General features: G+C 31.5%; 1 protein-coding gene across 5 annotated transcripts in view; it reads right to left on the bottom strand.

Moving 5' to 3' along the window:
• Positions 1-696: 696 nt before the first annotated feature.
• Positions 697-15,845, bottom strand: part of LOC118191723 (protein NDRG3-like) — a 68,364-nt gene continuing 53,215 nt past the window's right edge. For 2 of the 5 annotated variants that reach the window (XM_035362592.2, XM_035362559.2), the window contains 2 exons: positions 15,784-15,837; positions 697-4,654 (listed from right to left, as the gene is read on the bottom strand). In XM_035362592.2, the coding sequence (XP_035218483.1) occupies positions 4,539-4,654; positions 15,784-15,837 (170 nt within the window). In that variant the 3' untranslated portion in view covers positions 697-4,538. Of the gene's footprint in view, positions 4,655-11,994; positions 12,062-15,744; positions 15,838-15,845 lie in introns of all 5 variants that reach the window. The other 3 variants (XM_035362568.2, XR_015039389.1, XM_035362576.2) reach the window with 3 other exon arrangements.

Below are 15,845 nucleotides of genomic sequence, written 5' to 3'. Positions count from 1 at the left end.
AAATAAGGCACTTCAGAGAAAATACAGATGCAGTGACTCTCTTATGTTATGTAGCGAGGTCTAACCCTTTCGATGTTTGAGTGGTTAAAACCACTGAATACTGGTAGTCTGACCTGGACCTATAATTCGAGCAGGCAGTTTCCCTTAGAAAGTCCCCCTGCTAGGTCCTGGTGCACTTTCATGTTCGCTTTGGATGGCCAAAAAATAAGATTAAAAAGCAAGTTTACAGGTAGCATATGTATGTATACATTGTTTTTGTGCTTGCTATGGAGTGTGACCGACACCAATAAAATCACTGTGGGATCTCTATCGGTATTATATATTTTTAGTTGACTGCTGACTGTTGTATCGGAATACTATGCAGATATAAATTAATTGCCTCGTGCCTTTTTTGTAAATATTTTACTCCTTCAGAACATTCTACTACTTACCAAAACAAGCAAATAATGAAAACTAACAACGGCAAAGCCATTTTGTTGATGTATGGATGAAATATCGTTAAACATGCGCCCATACTTTCCTATATGAAATCTCCTTTTCCTATTCCCTACCTCCCCATCAAATATTGTTGATGAATTCTGAATCACCCTGTATAACTACTATTTTTCAAGATGATTTTTTTTCCTTTTTTAACCAATATTAGTAACAAAGTCGTCAAAGTGACAGTCACAACCATTTTAATATACAGGCAAGATAAACCCAAAACAACATATCTTTATTCAAATTTATAATTATAAATTTCTTTGATTTAAAACAAGCAAGTTAAAAATATTTTTCCTATAGGTAGTTTTTGACGCAAATATCTCACACAGAATAGTACCTAGTTCATTCAAATATCATAATTTTAATAGATGACAGTTTTCTACAAAGAATACAATTACTACAAAAAAAGTCAAAGACCAAGATTGTTAAAATCTATCCACTGATATATATCACAAACTGCAATACCAAATATAGGTGTAATATAAACTTTCAAAAGTCTTTACAAGAATTGCAATTAATGCAGACAACACAGACAGATAAACTCATTACATTAGTTCATCATATAAAATACATAAAAAGCAAGTCGAACGTTTAATTCTTGAGGCACCTAATGCTAATGTGAAAACCAGCACATGCATTCAAGTTCTCTCCACGATGTGCTACAAGGCTCAATTTAAAAAAAAAAAAAAAAAGAAAGAAAGAATTTTATAATAATAATCATGCTCTAAAAATCTTATTTTTTAACAGTAGAATACCAAAAATACAAATAAACTTGGTAGACTTTGTAATCAACAAGACAGATAGAACTCCTGGAAAATATACATACAAATTTGTTAATAAACTCAACAAGTGCTAAATCTGAAAATTAATAGGAATACAAAACTATTAAAAAAATTCATATTACAAATCAGAAGTGTAGTGAACTCCAAATTGTACAGGGGTGGATTGACCTGGATGCAAATATTCTGTCAATTATAGTTTAAGTTATTCCTCTTTCTTCGTTGTTTTAACTGCCTTTAGATTAATTGTGAATTTGAATTAATCACACATTATCTTCAGTGTTATACTGGCTAATTAGGAGTTTACTATATATAACATATGATATTATACTAAAGAGAACCATCCATTATGAAAAATATTTTTTACTTGCTGGTTGGAATTATTTGATTATGCCAAAACACATTAGGATGTCTTAATAGAAGATTTTCTGACGAAAACTGGTTAAAAGTTTTGTTACAAATAAGAAAAACTATTAATGCACCCATGCAGCCAACCTGCCCATTAGAATTCAAACTACTAGCATAGCAATCTTATCTATTCAGCAACTAAAGGGCACTTGTTGGTTAAGAAGAAGGGAGGATATATTGAAGTAAAGATCCTGAATTAAAAATACTTGTACTTAAAACTGCACTTTATTTGAAATCTGTGAAGGATTTTGCCTGGATTTGCACATCATTGGTTTTCCTTAATTAATATTTCAGTAAGCTATCATATTCTACCAATTTAGTGCTTTTACAGCTGTCACTAAACAAATATTCTGTCAAATGTCATCAAACATCTGCATTCTTGACGGAAGATTAACCCTTTGCTGTTTCAACTGAGCAAGACAACAGTAGTTGGCAGTTTCTACTGGTAGCTCTACTTTTTGAGTAACTAACACAAGTGAGGAAGTTTTGTACACTTTGCATATTAATGGAAATTTTATGCATAAAATTATTTATTTGACACTTTCCTGCTGAATGCACCAATGATGAGCCACAAGCACTATTTGCAAACTTTTTGTTGCATCCAAATGGTAAGTGCAGGAAAGTGTCAAATAAACAAATATTTTAGCAAGTAACAGTGAACAAATGAATTAGAAACAACAGAATCAGTAGGCAACACAGTCAGTTTAATTTGAGGAAAAGGGAAAAAACTCATAGTAGAATTTCCTATGGTTTTAAAAGAAACTACAGTAAAGTGGATGTCTGAAAAATAATACGGTCAAAAGTCGTTAATTCGGACCTCAAAGCTACAAACTTTCTGCGCATGCGTCGTGTTGACACATATTCGCCGTGGCGCACAATGAATTGGAAGTTGATCTGTCAGCACTATATAGGACTTGAACAGCAGAACTTTATAACTGAAGAAGAAATTATGTCTGTTTATAGAATTAAAGAGAAAGTGTTATCACATAAAACGAAGCAACTTAAAAAACTTACATTGAAAGAAATGTTTAATAAAGTAAACAAATAAATATTAATCTTTTTTTTTTTTTTTTTTGTAAATTTTGATACTCTTTAGATCATAATTGTTCTTTATTTCATAAATTATGGTTTCGTATTTTTAATTTTATAATTTCTGCATGCCATCTTACCAGATTTAAACTGATGATCTATAATCCGGAATCGCCGAAGTCCGGATTAACGACTTTTGACTGTACTTCTTATCCTTATTACTTCATGTAAAATTATAATAACTTTAATATGTAATTCTCTGTAAAAATAAGTAAGAAGAATTCCTTCTGTATATATTGATTTCTCTTTAAAAAAGTCGAAAAGAAGTTAAATTTTGTTGTGGTTTTCAGAATTTTATATTAATTTTGATTTTTCTAGCCTAAATATGATGATTTGGAATGATTTGCCTAAATATAATCTCTCATAACATAACAAACATAATCTGAGGTCCCAAGGTGTGCTGATTTTTGGTTTTCTACTGAGCAATTCTGAAAATTTTTACATATTTAAGACTTGTGGATGATTAATTAACAAAATAGAACTAAAAATTAAGCAGATTATTGGAATTTATTGTACAATACTCAGATGCACAGCAAAATGAGCTACTTAAAAGTTTATATATTTTTTAAAAACATTTTCACATTCCTAAAATACGAAATGATTAGTAATTAATATTTCTAATTAAACTTCAACTTTCATGCTCTCAACACACAAAGATGACAAACCATTAAAATAAATTAAAAAAAAACATAATTTTTGTAACATCTTATTATACAGAAAGTTTTAAAATCAAGTCTAAGAGCTTGCAAATTTTTATTTTATTCTCTTTTATTAGTCTTTGCTATTCTTACAACATAGCTTTTTTAATAATATCTGAAATTAATATTCAACAACATTCCTAGCTTATCAGAGAACGATGAAATGAAAATATCAATAAACCTAAAGCAGTTTATAGAAAAAATTAAGGATTTCCATTTTTTAATTTTAATGTAACCTTATTGCTAAAAATGATACCACATCTATAATAAACTCGGACACTGTATACATAATACAAGTTTCATAAAAATTCTGAAATTTGCATATTATGTGTCTTTAATTTACAAACATTTAATAATAGTAAAACTATTATCAAATACCATACTTCTAAATTAAGAAATTAAATAAACAAAATTACAGATTCCCTTTCTATAATCACCCATTTTTTAAGACTACACTTTTTATGGTAATATATCTTTTACAGATAGTTACAGTTTTTCAAATAATTATAAATGTCAACATTAAATATTTTTTTCACAGTACCCTTAAGTAGTATTCATCTTTAAAAACAGAAAAACTCTCAGAATGATTAAAATAATAAACTACAATCCAGTTAATTAATTAAAATTGAATATATTCTCACTAAAGAATTTTGAACAGCTCTTCTAATAATTTTAAAATTATGATAAAAACTTGAAGAATATAAATAAATAAATGCAGCTACAGAACACAAGAAATAAATTGGTTTACAGATCTATAAGAAGAATGTATTTTATGTTTATACAGCAGTCAAATGCACTTTGAAAACAATACATGTCTAATAATATTCACAAACTCTAAACTTTTAAATATAGTTCTTTTATAAACAACAGAACAGATGTAAATGTAATCAAAATAAAGCACTATGTACCAAATATTATCAATAAAAAAAAACTATGACTCTGCCGACTAATTTATGGTACATACTTTTTTTTTTTTTTTTGTTTTTGAAAATGCTCAAAAGAGTAATTCGACTAGTCTATGAAAACATGCCTTTCCTCGATGCTGGTGAAGTAGATGAGAAACTGTCATCTTTAATGCTTATCAGCAAGGAACATCAAGATTGTTGATAGGATTTTCCACAATGTGCACCTCTAATCTGGTTGGTGAGCTGCCTCTGGAATGTGCGGACTTTGGCATGATAGAATTTAAAGCTGTAGCTGAAAAGTACTGACACTTATTAACAAAAAGCAGAATTTCTGAAAACATGCATTAAATAAAAAATAGCTAATTAAATTATACAGAAATTTTAGGATCCAGTTAGAATTCACAACATGTCCCTGAATAAACTTGCCAAATATTTGCATGCAATTAAATATTTGAAATAAGTATTGTAATAAGAAGAGGTAAAGTATGTTAAAAAAAAATTTGAAAGCTGTCAGATTTTTCATTATGCCCAAAGGGGCATATTTTTCACACAGGGGATTCGAAACAGATTTAAAAAGTGATACAGACATTCAAATTACACTGGTGAAATAAATTAAGAAAATTTTCATATTTTATCGGATATCATAAAAAGAACTGAACTGAAGGAAAAACCACTGCTTCTAGATAAAAATGCATATCTTGTATGGCAAATACGTAAGCGTACATGTGTGTGTAGGCGGAGCCAGCAAGAAAAACAGGCTTTATAAGTGCGTGGAGGGTAGGACGAATTGCGTTTGCTAGCACACCTCAATGAATTTCTTGGTGTTGTTATCTTGCAGTAATCAGTTAAATTCACATCGGAACAGTAAAAATGAGTAACCACCAATGTTTAAATGACAGAATGAGATGGTGAATTGTGGGGAGGCTAGAGGCAGGCCAATTGCAAGTCCAGATATGCAGAGTTTAATTTAATGCCCAGTGTCATGTGTAACCTATGAAAACTTTCAGGATACTGGATTCATCGAGAAAAAGCCTGGGCAAGGTCATCCAAGAACCACGATGGCCAGAGAAGATCGTTATTTGTCCATTTTAGCGAGGCGTAACAGAGAGGCTACAGCTTCTCAGCTCTTTCAGGACCTGTATGTAGTCACAGGAACCCGTGTAACAAGGGTGACTGTTTCCGAAAGACTGAATGAGAGAGGGTTGTTTGCATCCCGCTCATGTCTACAGAGAGGAGAGTCTGGTTAGCATGGTGCAGGCAGCATAGTGATTGCAGTACGAAGCAGTGGACGACCGTTCTGTTCACCGAGAGTCCCGTTTTAGCCATAAACACCGATTCTCGCCGTACTTTCATATGAAGAGAGCCAGGGACCCACTACCTACCCTACAATGTCCATGAAATCAACAATTATGGCGGTGGCAGTGTAATGGTCTGGGCAGGCATCATGTTGGATGTCCGCACACCTCTCCACGTCTTTGGGCTCTGTAACTGGTGTGAGGTCTTGGAGCCCTATGTTGGTGCAGTGGGCCCCGAGTTCATCTTACAGGACGATAACGCGAGGCCACATAGAACTCTTCTGGTCGACGAATTTCTCAGGAGTGAGGATATTCGCCGGATGGATTGGCCAGCCAGGTCTCCAGACCTCAACCCTATAAAGCATGTCTTGGACGCTTTGGGGAGGGCAACTGTAACTCGCAACCCCCTCCAAGAACCATTCAGGAGCTGAAAACAGCATTGCTGAATGAGTGGGACCAATTACCACAGGCACTGATAAACTACCTTATTTCCGGTATGACATCACACTGCGAGGCCTGTATGGCTGTAATAGGGGACCATATCCCCTATTAGCCAATTTCCTTCATATCTTCTGCAACTGCTGTTTCAGACCTTCAGACTCCCATGAGTGTTACACACGAACATGTGTGCCTATTATAACTGTTGAATGTGTATTTTGTTTGTATTATACCAACCTATGTGCACACCAAATTTTATTAAAATCTGTCCAGTAGTTCTGGAGATCGTAGATCAAATATGAAAATTCTCTTAATTTCTTTCACCAGTGTAATTTGATGCAAAATAGTGTTAATGTAATGTCTTTATGTTGCTATGCGACTAACATAATACCAGTAAGGAATGTAAAGAAACCTCGCACATAAAATATCTGTGCATGAAGATGCACGTGATTTCAGTGTTAATAGAACGCTTTGAAATTTTTGAGTTTGTTAATAAAAATTTTTTAAGTTTTACAAAACATAAAATAGATAATAAAAAAAATTCAAATTAGAGCTTCCAGATGTCTATATTTGAATGCAGGACTACGTTATTCAGAATTTGATGTCTATAGGTACCATTGGTTCCCCCCCCAAAAAAAATGCAAGAAATATACATACATTCATGCAAATTCTTCATTATTTAATTTCTTTAAATATAATGTAAGGCTCTAATATTTGGTGGCAACAATTTGAAAAGTGATTCTGACTTTTATAGTGAACCGACACAAAATGCCAAAATGAAATTAGCAGCCCTTCTGGGCTAACACCTTTTGGCCTAAAAAGAAGGGTAATAGTGCTATGTCTCCCATTCTGTACAGCCAATTGACAAAAGTCAATTTAAATTTTTCAAGTTCTGAAAGTACAATTTAAGATATATCAAATTTATATATAGCTTTGATTTAAGTCTCCAAGCACCAAACAGCGATCAAAAATATTTTTCATGAAAACTTTAAATTCACATACATGCATTGATACATTAAATTCTAATCCTTGCCCTTAAATTTTACTTAAAAGCTAGGCTTCAATTATCACTGACAGCTTAACCAAATGGCAAAAATGTATACAGACAAATGGATTACTTATAACTTTATTTTATTCCTCACACTTGTTAGGGACAAATTAAAATGTTACAAAACAAAATTGCCAGTCTCCAGGACTTGGCAAAGAAACAATCTGGATTAATCTGAAAATTCTCATTCTTTTGAGAGAGGTTCGAATACTACGAACGGGTTGGCTGCATGGGCATTTTCATGGTTTTCTCCATGTGTTACGTATATATAAGAAAATTTCTCCTAGAAAGTCCTCCATGAAAGATTTCTTTCCCTTATGCAAATAAACCTAGAGACTTTGCTGTAATCACGTAAAACCAAAACCAATCTTATTCACTTGAGCAGTGGCATTTACTAATAGGCAAGTGCAAGGCTTATTTTATTTGGCTTCACACCCAAATGGAGATCTAATACACATTTTCCCTCACTTCATACTAAGCTGCTTCCCATTTAAATCCGTATAATTCTCAAGAATAATTGAAAACATGATGAAATGAAGCATTAAGGACAAATATAAATTAAAACTTAACTAAAATGGCACAATGGTAGAAATTGGGAGGGTCATTTTAGAATTAAAACCAAGAAAATGTCACTTACTGATACACTAGGGTTTAAGGGCCAAATCCTTGGTTATTTGAAGGTCAACATATGTCTAGAATGCTATGCCATTTTATCCCTCCCCCCACAGTTCAATTCTACACCTCTAATTATGCAAAACGCCAAGTATTGTAAAAATTGCAGTTTTTTTCAAAAATTAACTCAGTAATTTTAACTTAATTTGGTATATTTTTAATAATAATGTTTTTCTTTAATAAAACTTCATTTTAGTCTGTTAAAATCTAAAATTTGGGCTTAATTAAAATAATATTCAAACATTTTTCTAATTTAGTTAAAAATTTTAATTTTAAAATAATTTTAAAAAATTTTCAAAAAGAGAAACCGAGTTATAACCTATAAAAACTTGCATGCCATCTTAAAGCAAACATTTTTAGAAATGTTTCCAAAAAATTAGAATTCTTATTAAAAAATTTAAAAGTTATATTTAAATTGAAATATGCTTGGTGATGACACCAGATCTGAGCATCATTCCATTTTGTACTTTTAAGCTCTTTTCACTTGGATTTAATTTTCAATCTTTAATCTTTTAATTACAAGAAATTTAACAAATTGGCTTTTACCACCATAACATTTTAAGCCTTTTAATTTCAAAATGTCAGATGTATAATTTTTGTAAAATTATATTAAAATTTCTAAGAATGTCATTTTAGGATAAATGATAACCAATTAAATTTGAAAGTAGAATTTCTACACTCATGTCCATAAATTAAGGATAATTCGGAGTTACGTGGAAATCGAGCTCTAAAATAAATATAACACCTGTAAAATCACTACACACATCTTCAAGAATCATATGCAAATTTCAGGAAGTAACCAGATGACACCGATGGTACGTCACAATGACAAGAGTGTAAGAGAGTGATATATAAGGAATACAGGAAAAGAAGTAAAATTGTTCGCAGACGCTTTATAAGCATTTCAGTGCAATAACCGAATAGTTATGACACAAAGGACGCATTTGAATGAATTTTTATGTGGTAGAATTATTGGCCGTCTGGAATGTGGGCGTACCCAACTGGATGTATCAGACGAGCTTGGAATTGCCCAGAGTGTCATCTCCAGGCTTTGGCAATGATTCCAATATGATGGTAATGTGAGTAGATGTTACAGCACAGGTCGCCCCAGAGTTACAACGCCGAATGAGGACCGGTATTTTCAGTTACTGCCAAAAGCAACAGGCGGAGCACAGCCTCAGACCTGTCTCATCAGCTCTCTTCAGCCACTGGTACATCAATTTCAAGGCAGACCATGTACAGACGCTTAGGGCAGATTAGTCTATATGCTCGTAGACCTGTCAGATGCGTTCCACTTACTGCAACTCACTGTCACCTACAGTTAGCCTGGAGTAGAGAGCATGCATTGTGGACACCTCAACAGTGGGCTTGTGCGATGTTTTCCGACGAGTCCAGATTTAGCTTGCAGTCTGATTTTCGCCGAACTTTTATATATAGGGCTCCAAGTACCTGTCGCCACCAAGAAAACACCAACGACACCATTACGAAGGTGCAGGAGTGCTCGTTTGGGGTGGAATTATTCTGGTTTCCAGAACTGACCTGCATGTTCAAATTGGAACCATGACAAGCCAAATCTATCGCGACGTCATTCTTTCTGGAACAACATGTACGTTTGTTTCAGGGCGCAATGGGCGCACAATTTGTGTTTATGGATGACAGCGCTCGTCCTCACCGTTCTTAAGCGAATGCCTTCAATCGGAGGATATCACCCGTATGGACTGACCAGCATTCTCACCGGACTTGAATCCAGTACAGCACGTGTGGGACATGCTTGGCCGACGAGTTACAGCCCGTCAACCTCCTCCTGCATGTCTACCGGAACTTCGGAGAGCATTGCTTTTTGAGTGGTGTAATATCCCCCAAGATCAGATCGATAATTTGATACTCAGCATGCCTAGGCGTTGTTCGGACTGTATTGCATCGTCTGGGAGACATACAATGTATTAACAATCATGCCAACCATGTAATATTGGTTTTTTGTAAATAGTTTTTTTTTTTTTTTTTTTTTCTAATTTGCTCCAATGAGAAAAAATTGCTAATTTTTTTATAATATCAAACATATAGCATCTTTTTTTGCTCTTTACCTTTTGTTTAATAAATAAGCTTTACAAATAAGTCAAATTTGTTTTCTTTCTAACTCTTCCTTTGTCTGATTTTGCATTATCCTTAATTTATGGACATGAGCGTATTTCACCTACAGATATTTTAAATGAGCAAGATTTTTACACTGCCCTATTTTCACATAAATTTATTTAATTTTTTCCCTCTTAATTAGTTCAACACTACCTACTAAAAGGATAAATGCAGATTAAAGTAAAAAAAAAACAATCGTTATATTTATATAAAAAATGCATAATGATTTGCACCATGAAAGGGTACATTTTCCCAAATTGCAAGTTTTAATAAACTTCATCTTCCTAAATATGTAAACTCCAGATAAAAACCTTTTCCAGTTTTATCAAATCCTGAGTTATTATTTCACTCACCAATATTTATCTTATTATAAGACTTAATTTATCATTGAAAATGTTACCTTTTACAGCTATGCTGAAATTACATGCACTTAGGAATCCAAATGAAAGAAAATAAACGTACTTCAAAGTTTACACTGAAATACAAATGACACATTTTCGTTCTGTGGGCTATTCATACTCTAAATTTAATAATAAATGTTGTAGAAAAATGAATGGAAAGCACAGGCCAGTTGAAATGGTATATTTCTATTATCAACGGTTATATTTCTATTTATTTATTATATTTTTCCAAGTTAGTTTTAGTTTAATATTTTGACATTCTTCTGTTTACGCTATTCTAAGAAATACCGTAAAAGAATACAGTAAATTTTTGTCAAGCACAAATTTGCAGAATGCAGTTTTGCAAATACTTGTTATCCTAATTGTTTCCATTTGACTTGCATGATACTAGAATTTCATTCATAAGCGGTTTCATGAACATCATGTTTCCAGAGCAATGTACATTTTACAAGAGACTGTCCACACGTACATCTGGCAATCCTGCTAGCTCTTCCACTCAGGCTGAGTTGTGATCATTTCACTCATGTTATCAGAGCTATGATCATGTATTTATCAGTGTTTATCCTCTTCACTTGCATATGTATTTCTTCTAAGCTCAAAATTCTATATGATGTCTACGATAAAGAATGAAGAGAACAAGGAACAAAAAAATGCAAAGTTTTGGCATCATTTAAAAAACTAAAATTTTAGATAGGAAAATAATACACTTGTTTCATTGCCTGCAAGAGAACTAGCTATAAACGGATAAAGCACAAACCAATATGGAAGAATTAAGAAAAGATTCATAGCTATAAACGAATAAAGCAAAAACCAATATGGAAGAATTAAGAAAAGATTCAATCTAGAGTCAAATCTTCATGTGATACTTTGGCAAAGGCACTCCTTACCATGAAACTTTCAAAGAGTTGCATCAATAATCATTCCAAGCAAAAATTACAAGCATTTTAAAAAATTAACTGTATCCTGTACCTACTCATTAAACAGAAAAAAAAAATACATTTCAATTAAATTTCATTTTCTCCTTTTTACTTGTAACAATATTTCAGTTTATTTCAATTATACATACATTTTTAAATCTCAGTCATACCTGGCACATTTTTTCCACAGAAAGTTAGCTCTGTAAAATCTGATTTTGCCATGTGAACAATGTACTGATGATGTAACCCCTGCATTTACTTACTGTATAAAAACAAGTACAGAATTTTTTTAAAATCAAAATTCTTTGAGTTAGGTTTTAATTTTATTCAAAAAGGTAAAATAAAAGTTCAGTTTTATGAATTGACAACATGAAATATTATTTTTAATTTAAAAAAGAATCAAAATATTTGATGCACTTAATTACATTTTAAATTTTAAAATATTTTAATGGCTAATTTTTGTGAGTTGTTAATTTAAAAATTTCAGATAGTGAGAGTTCAATAGGTTTTAATTATTTTCTGAAAAATATTGGTTTCAGAGTCTTCTCAAGATAATGACAGCTACAAGAGAGATACATATTCACCATGAACTTTTATTACATACAATTTTGCATAATTTTAAATAATACATGAATAAAGGTTAAAATGATAAGTATTAATCCCCCAAAATTTCAAGAAGGAGGGGTTAACTGGGATAACTATCGACTTATTTAAAATTTACTACTCACTTTTATTTTTCTTCTATACTGACATGCTTTAAGTTGAAATTCTTAATCTCTTCCACAGTAGATGATTCTAAGCATAAAATTTTATCTTGTACATGAATGAAATTAAAAAAAAAAAAAAAAAAAAAAAAAAAACTTTTTCTTCTGAAAATCCTTTGATACTTTTCTGACATCTTGATTATTTTAAAATAATTTTACATCCTGAACAATATAAAATTTTGGTATTCAAAACAGTATGTTTTCAAAATGCAAAATTAATAACTCAGCTATTAAAATTCTGAAATATTTAAGCACATGGTCATTCACTGAAGACAGGGGAAAAAAAACGGCAGGTTTAATGAGTACTTTGTTAATATTGCAACCACATTTGTGAATTTGGTAGATTGGTAGTTTCAAATTGGAGAAAGTTATTTATTTCATATCGTACATGTTATTAATAGCATATAGTTTTATTTTAGTCCAATATTTATCCTGTAAAATATTCATAAAATTACTTACAAATGGTATCTTTGGCCATTTACCACCCATTTCCAACTCTTCAAAGTAAAATGTTACACTTATTAATTCATTACTCCAGCAGTATATACAATCCGACTGCTATCGTACACAGTAGACGAATATTCTTGAACCAATTACTGCTTCAAATGGCAACCTGTTTAACACACTCCTTCATGGAGATTTCCAAAACAGTTTTTTTCCAAAATAAAACATTATCAAATGCAAATCTGAAAATTCCCACCTTTGCATCAAAATATTGTATTCTCGAAAAGATTTCACAGAACTTTTTTCATTTGCAGAGATATCTCACAAGCGATATTCCAAAATTCAGTTGAAGACCCAAAATATCACAATTTGCCTTTACAGCTTCTAATACAACCAAAACAGCATGTATGAAAATGGCGATATTGCTTATTTAAACTTGCAGTTACTTGAAGAATTGTTATGTGCATGATTGCCACAGTTTGGCAACTTCTACTGAGGTGGTTGTGATAACACTACAGTACTGATTAATGTATTAGAAGTGCATGTTTATTACAAAATTTGGTAACTAAGCATAATTTGAGGAATAAAATCAAACAATGGAAAAAAATGAGCATGCTATTTGAGAAAAAGTTTTGTTTTACGTAAAGTGTTGAAATACATACTATTTTAATATGATGAATTCTTTAAATATAGCAAAGCACTTAAAGAGTTATATGCTTAAAAAGGCCATCCCAATTTTGATTAAGAACATACTGACAAAAATAAAGAGACCTGTACCCCCGTCAAGAGGCTTACTATCAATTTTTTGAAAAGGACTACTGGACTTAAGCTCTCTTATATTGCACATTACAAATATCCATGCTTTACATGATATTTTCACCTAACTCCAATTTTGCTGTTAGCTTATGTTAAACTCAATATCATTTGGGCTACAGATTAACAAAGGTTAATCATTGCATTATTATTTCATTGATTTTGTTTATAACACAGAAGTTTTTTCAGTAACAATGTATACGATGTAAGAATGTATACTTTACAAAGAAAAACAAATAAAAATATAATGTAGCAGTAAAACATTTTATTTTAAAACTTTAGTTTTGTGTAAATGATTTTTGATAATTATGGGGATGGGAATCTATTTTTTACATATAAATAACATCTCAAGCCATATGAAATTAAATCAAAAGCAATGAAGCATTTCTTAAGATTTTTAAATTTGGATTAAAATTTCTTTCACAGTATTTTCTTTTATTTTGGCACTATGTGATCAATAACATTTTAGAGCTGCATTTGAAAAGCTAACATAATTCAGATAAGTTAATAGAAAAATTTGGCAGTTTAATGAAAAGAACAGAAAATGCAATAAAAAATTGAGAAGCTCCCAGTTTTACACAAAGGTAAATCCAAACATGACTGATTCAATCATAATACACAGAGCACTAAATTTAATAGAACATGAATATCAAAGAACAATCTGATAAAATACCCAGCTTATCTGAAATGTAATTAGCCTATGTATAATACAGTTCTGTCTGGAGAGGCAAGAAGAACATTTCCTCAGAAAGGAAAAGAGTTTAGGTTGGCCATTGGTAGTATTTTCGGAAAAAGTACATCTGGGTGTAAGAAGATGGATGAAAAGGAGCAAATAGTATTTTTATCTTATTAGCTAAATTCCTTTAGGCAAGCAAGTCATTAACATTTACATCTTCTACATCTGTCTGCGACCACCCTGATTCCTATGGCGGTTAGCAAAGCAGGCTGCCATAGAGTTGGGACAAAATTTAAATTTTGGAAAAAGCATGAGTATAAGTAAATGTCTAACAACCCCCTTTCTCTGGATTATCAATCAGGCCAGCAGTGCAGCAGCAGCAGCATTTCTGGTGATAAGACAGATAAATGACCACTGGTTTAGCCACTCCTGACAAATGACTAATGAGTGCCCAGCCAGTAGATTAAAAAAAAAAAGTGGAGTTAGAAAAAAAAACTGTCAGCTTTGATATTGAAAGTCATTTGTGTGTAACTTAGAGAGAAAGCTTGAAATATTACAACTAGAATACAATATTTTTTTCATAATGCACTTTCTTGAAAATTTATTGAAACACCTAATAAATGCAAATCTAGACAAAAAAAAAAAAAAAAAAAAAAGGAATTACCGTATTTGACGGCATATAAGACGCACTTTTTTTCTTAAATTTGGTCTAAAAAAAGTTACCTGCATTTTATACGTGAATAATTGTTTATTTAGCTTTTACGAAAAGTGAGAACTAAAAGAAACCACGCTATCGAAACTTTTTTTCCTTGTGTGTGGCCGTCTAAATAAGGGTGCGTCTTATATGCCGTCAAATATGGTAAATGCTGCAGCTTATGATTACTTTTTGCAAATCTAAATTTTCTTCAGATTTCTTTCATTTTACAAAAATGTAAGCCTTTTATTAATGCAAAATGTGGATATCTGAATTGCTAAACTAATTTTAGCTGGTCATAGTTCTTGTGCAAACATATTACATAAAAGAATTTAAATCTACATTTAACATAGAGATAGCAAAAATTCCGATACATCATGAAGATTATGAAATCAAATATTATTATTAAAATGGTTCTTTAACATCATAAATGATTTCTTTCTATATTTGATTGGTACTAATTGATCCTATACAATGTCCTCAAACTGTTCAACTATGTGGTTCCATGCAACTCCTACAAGGTCTACAAACCAAATCAAAATTTAAAACCATTTTTTGAGTAAAATATGGATATAAACTTTAATGTCCAGAGAAGTCAATTATTTTTTCTCTTAAATTTTTATTTTTACCTAAAATAATATGTAGCAAATAAGTCTCAATACTAAATTATGATTTTCTTTTCATTTCTCTACAAAACACTGATATATTTTTAATGCTTTTTTAATATTTGCTTTTTTAAGGATTATACTGGTTCCACATGCATCAAAAAAAGAAGGGGGAAAAGGGGGGCTTTGAATCCACACAAATAATTTTATAGTTCTGGGAACGTTTGAAGATCATTGCTCTAAATGTGCATATTTTATTTCTATGAATACTAGCTCAGCTGGATATTGTAATTAAGATTTTTTAAGATTTTAAGATTAAGATATCACATCCATACTTTTGAAATAAATCTATAACTTCATATTGCTAACATAACTATTATCTATATGATAATCTCAAAATTTCAAACTTCACCAACTTGAAAAATAAAATCAATAATAATGAATTAAAAAATAAAATTGACAAAAAATAACTGAAAACTTACAAAAGAAGGAAATTTTTCAACAGGCGTTCATGACATTACCTTCACAACTGAGTGATGAAGCAGCTGATGATTTACGGCGATACTGATTGAGAGCTGAAATG

Source organism: Stegodyphus dumicola, chromosome 2 (genome assembly GCF_044657685.1).
Source record: "Stegodyphus dumicola isolate Sdum_Otavi_A_Nest chromosome 2, ASM4465768v1".
NCBI classification, from domain to species: Eukaryota; Metazoa; Arthropoda; class Arachnida; order Araneae; family Eresidae; genus Stegodyphus; species Stegodyphus dumicola.
This window is presented reverse-complemented; position numbering and strand designations above follow the sequence as displayed.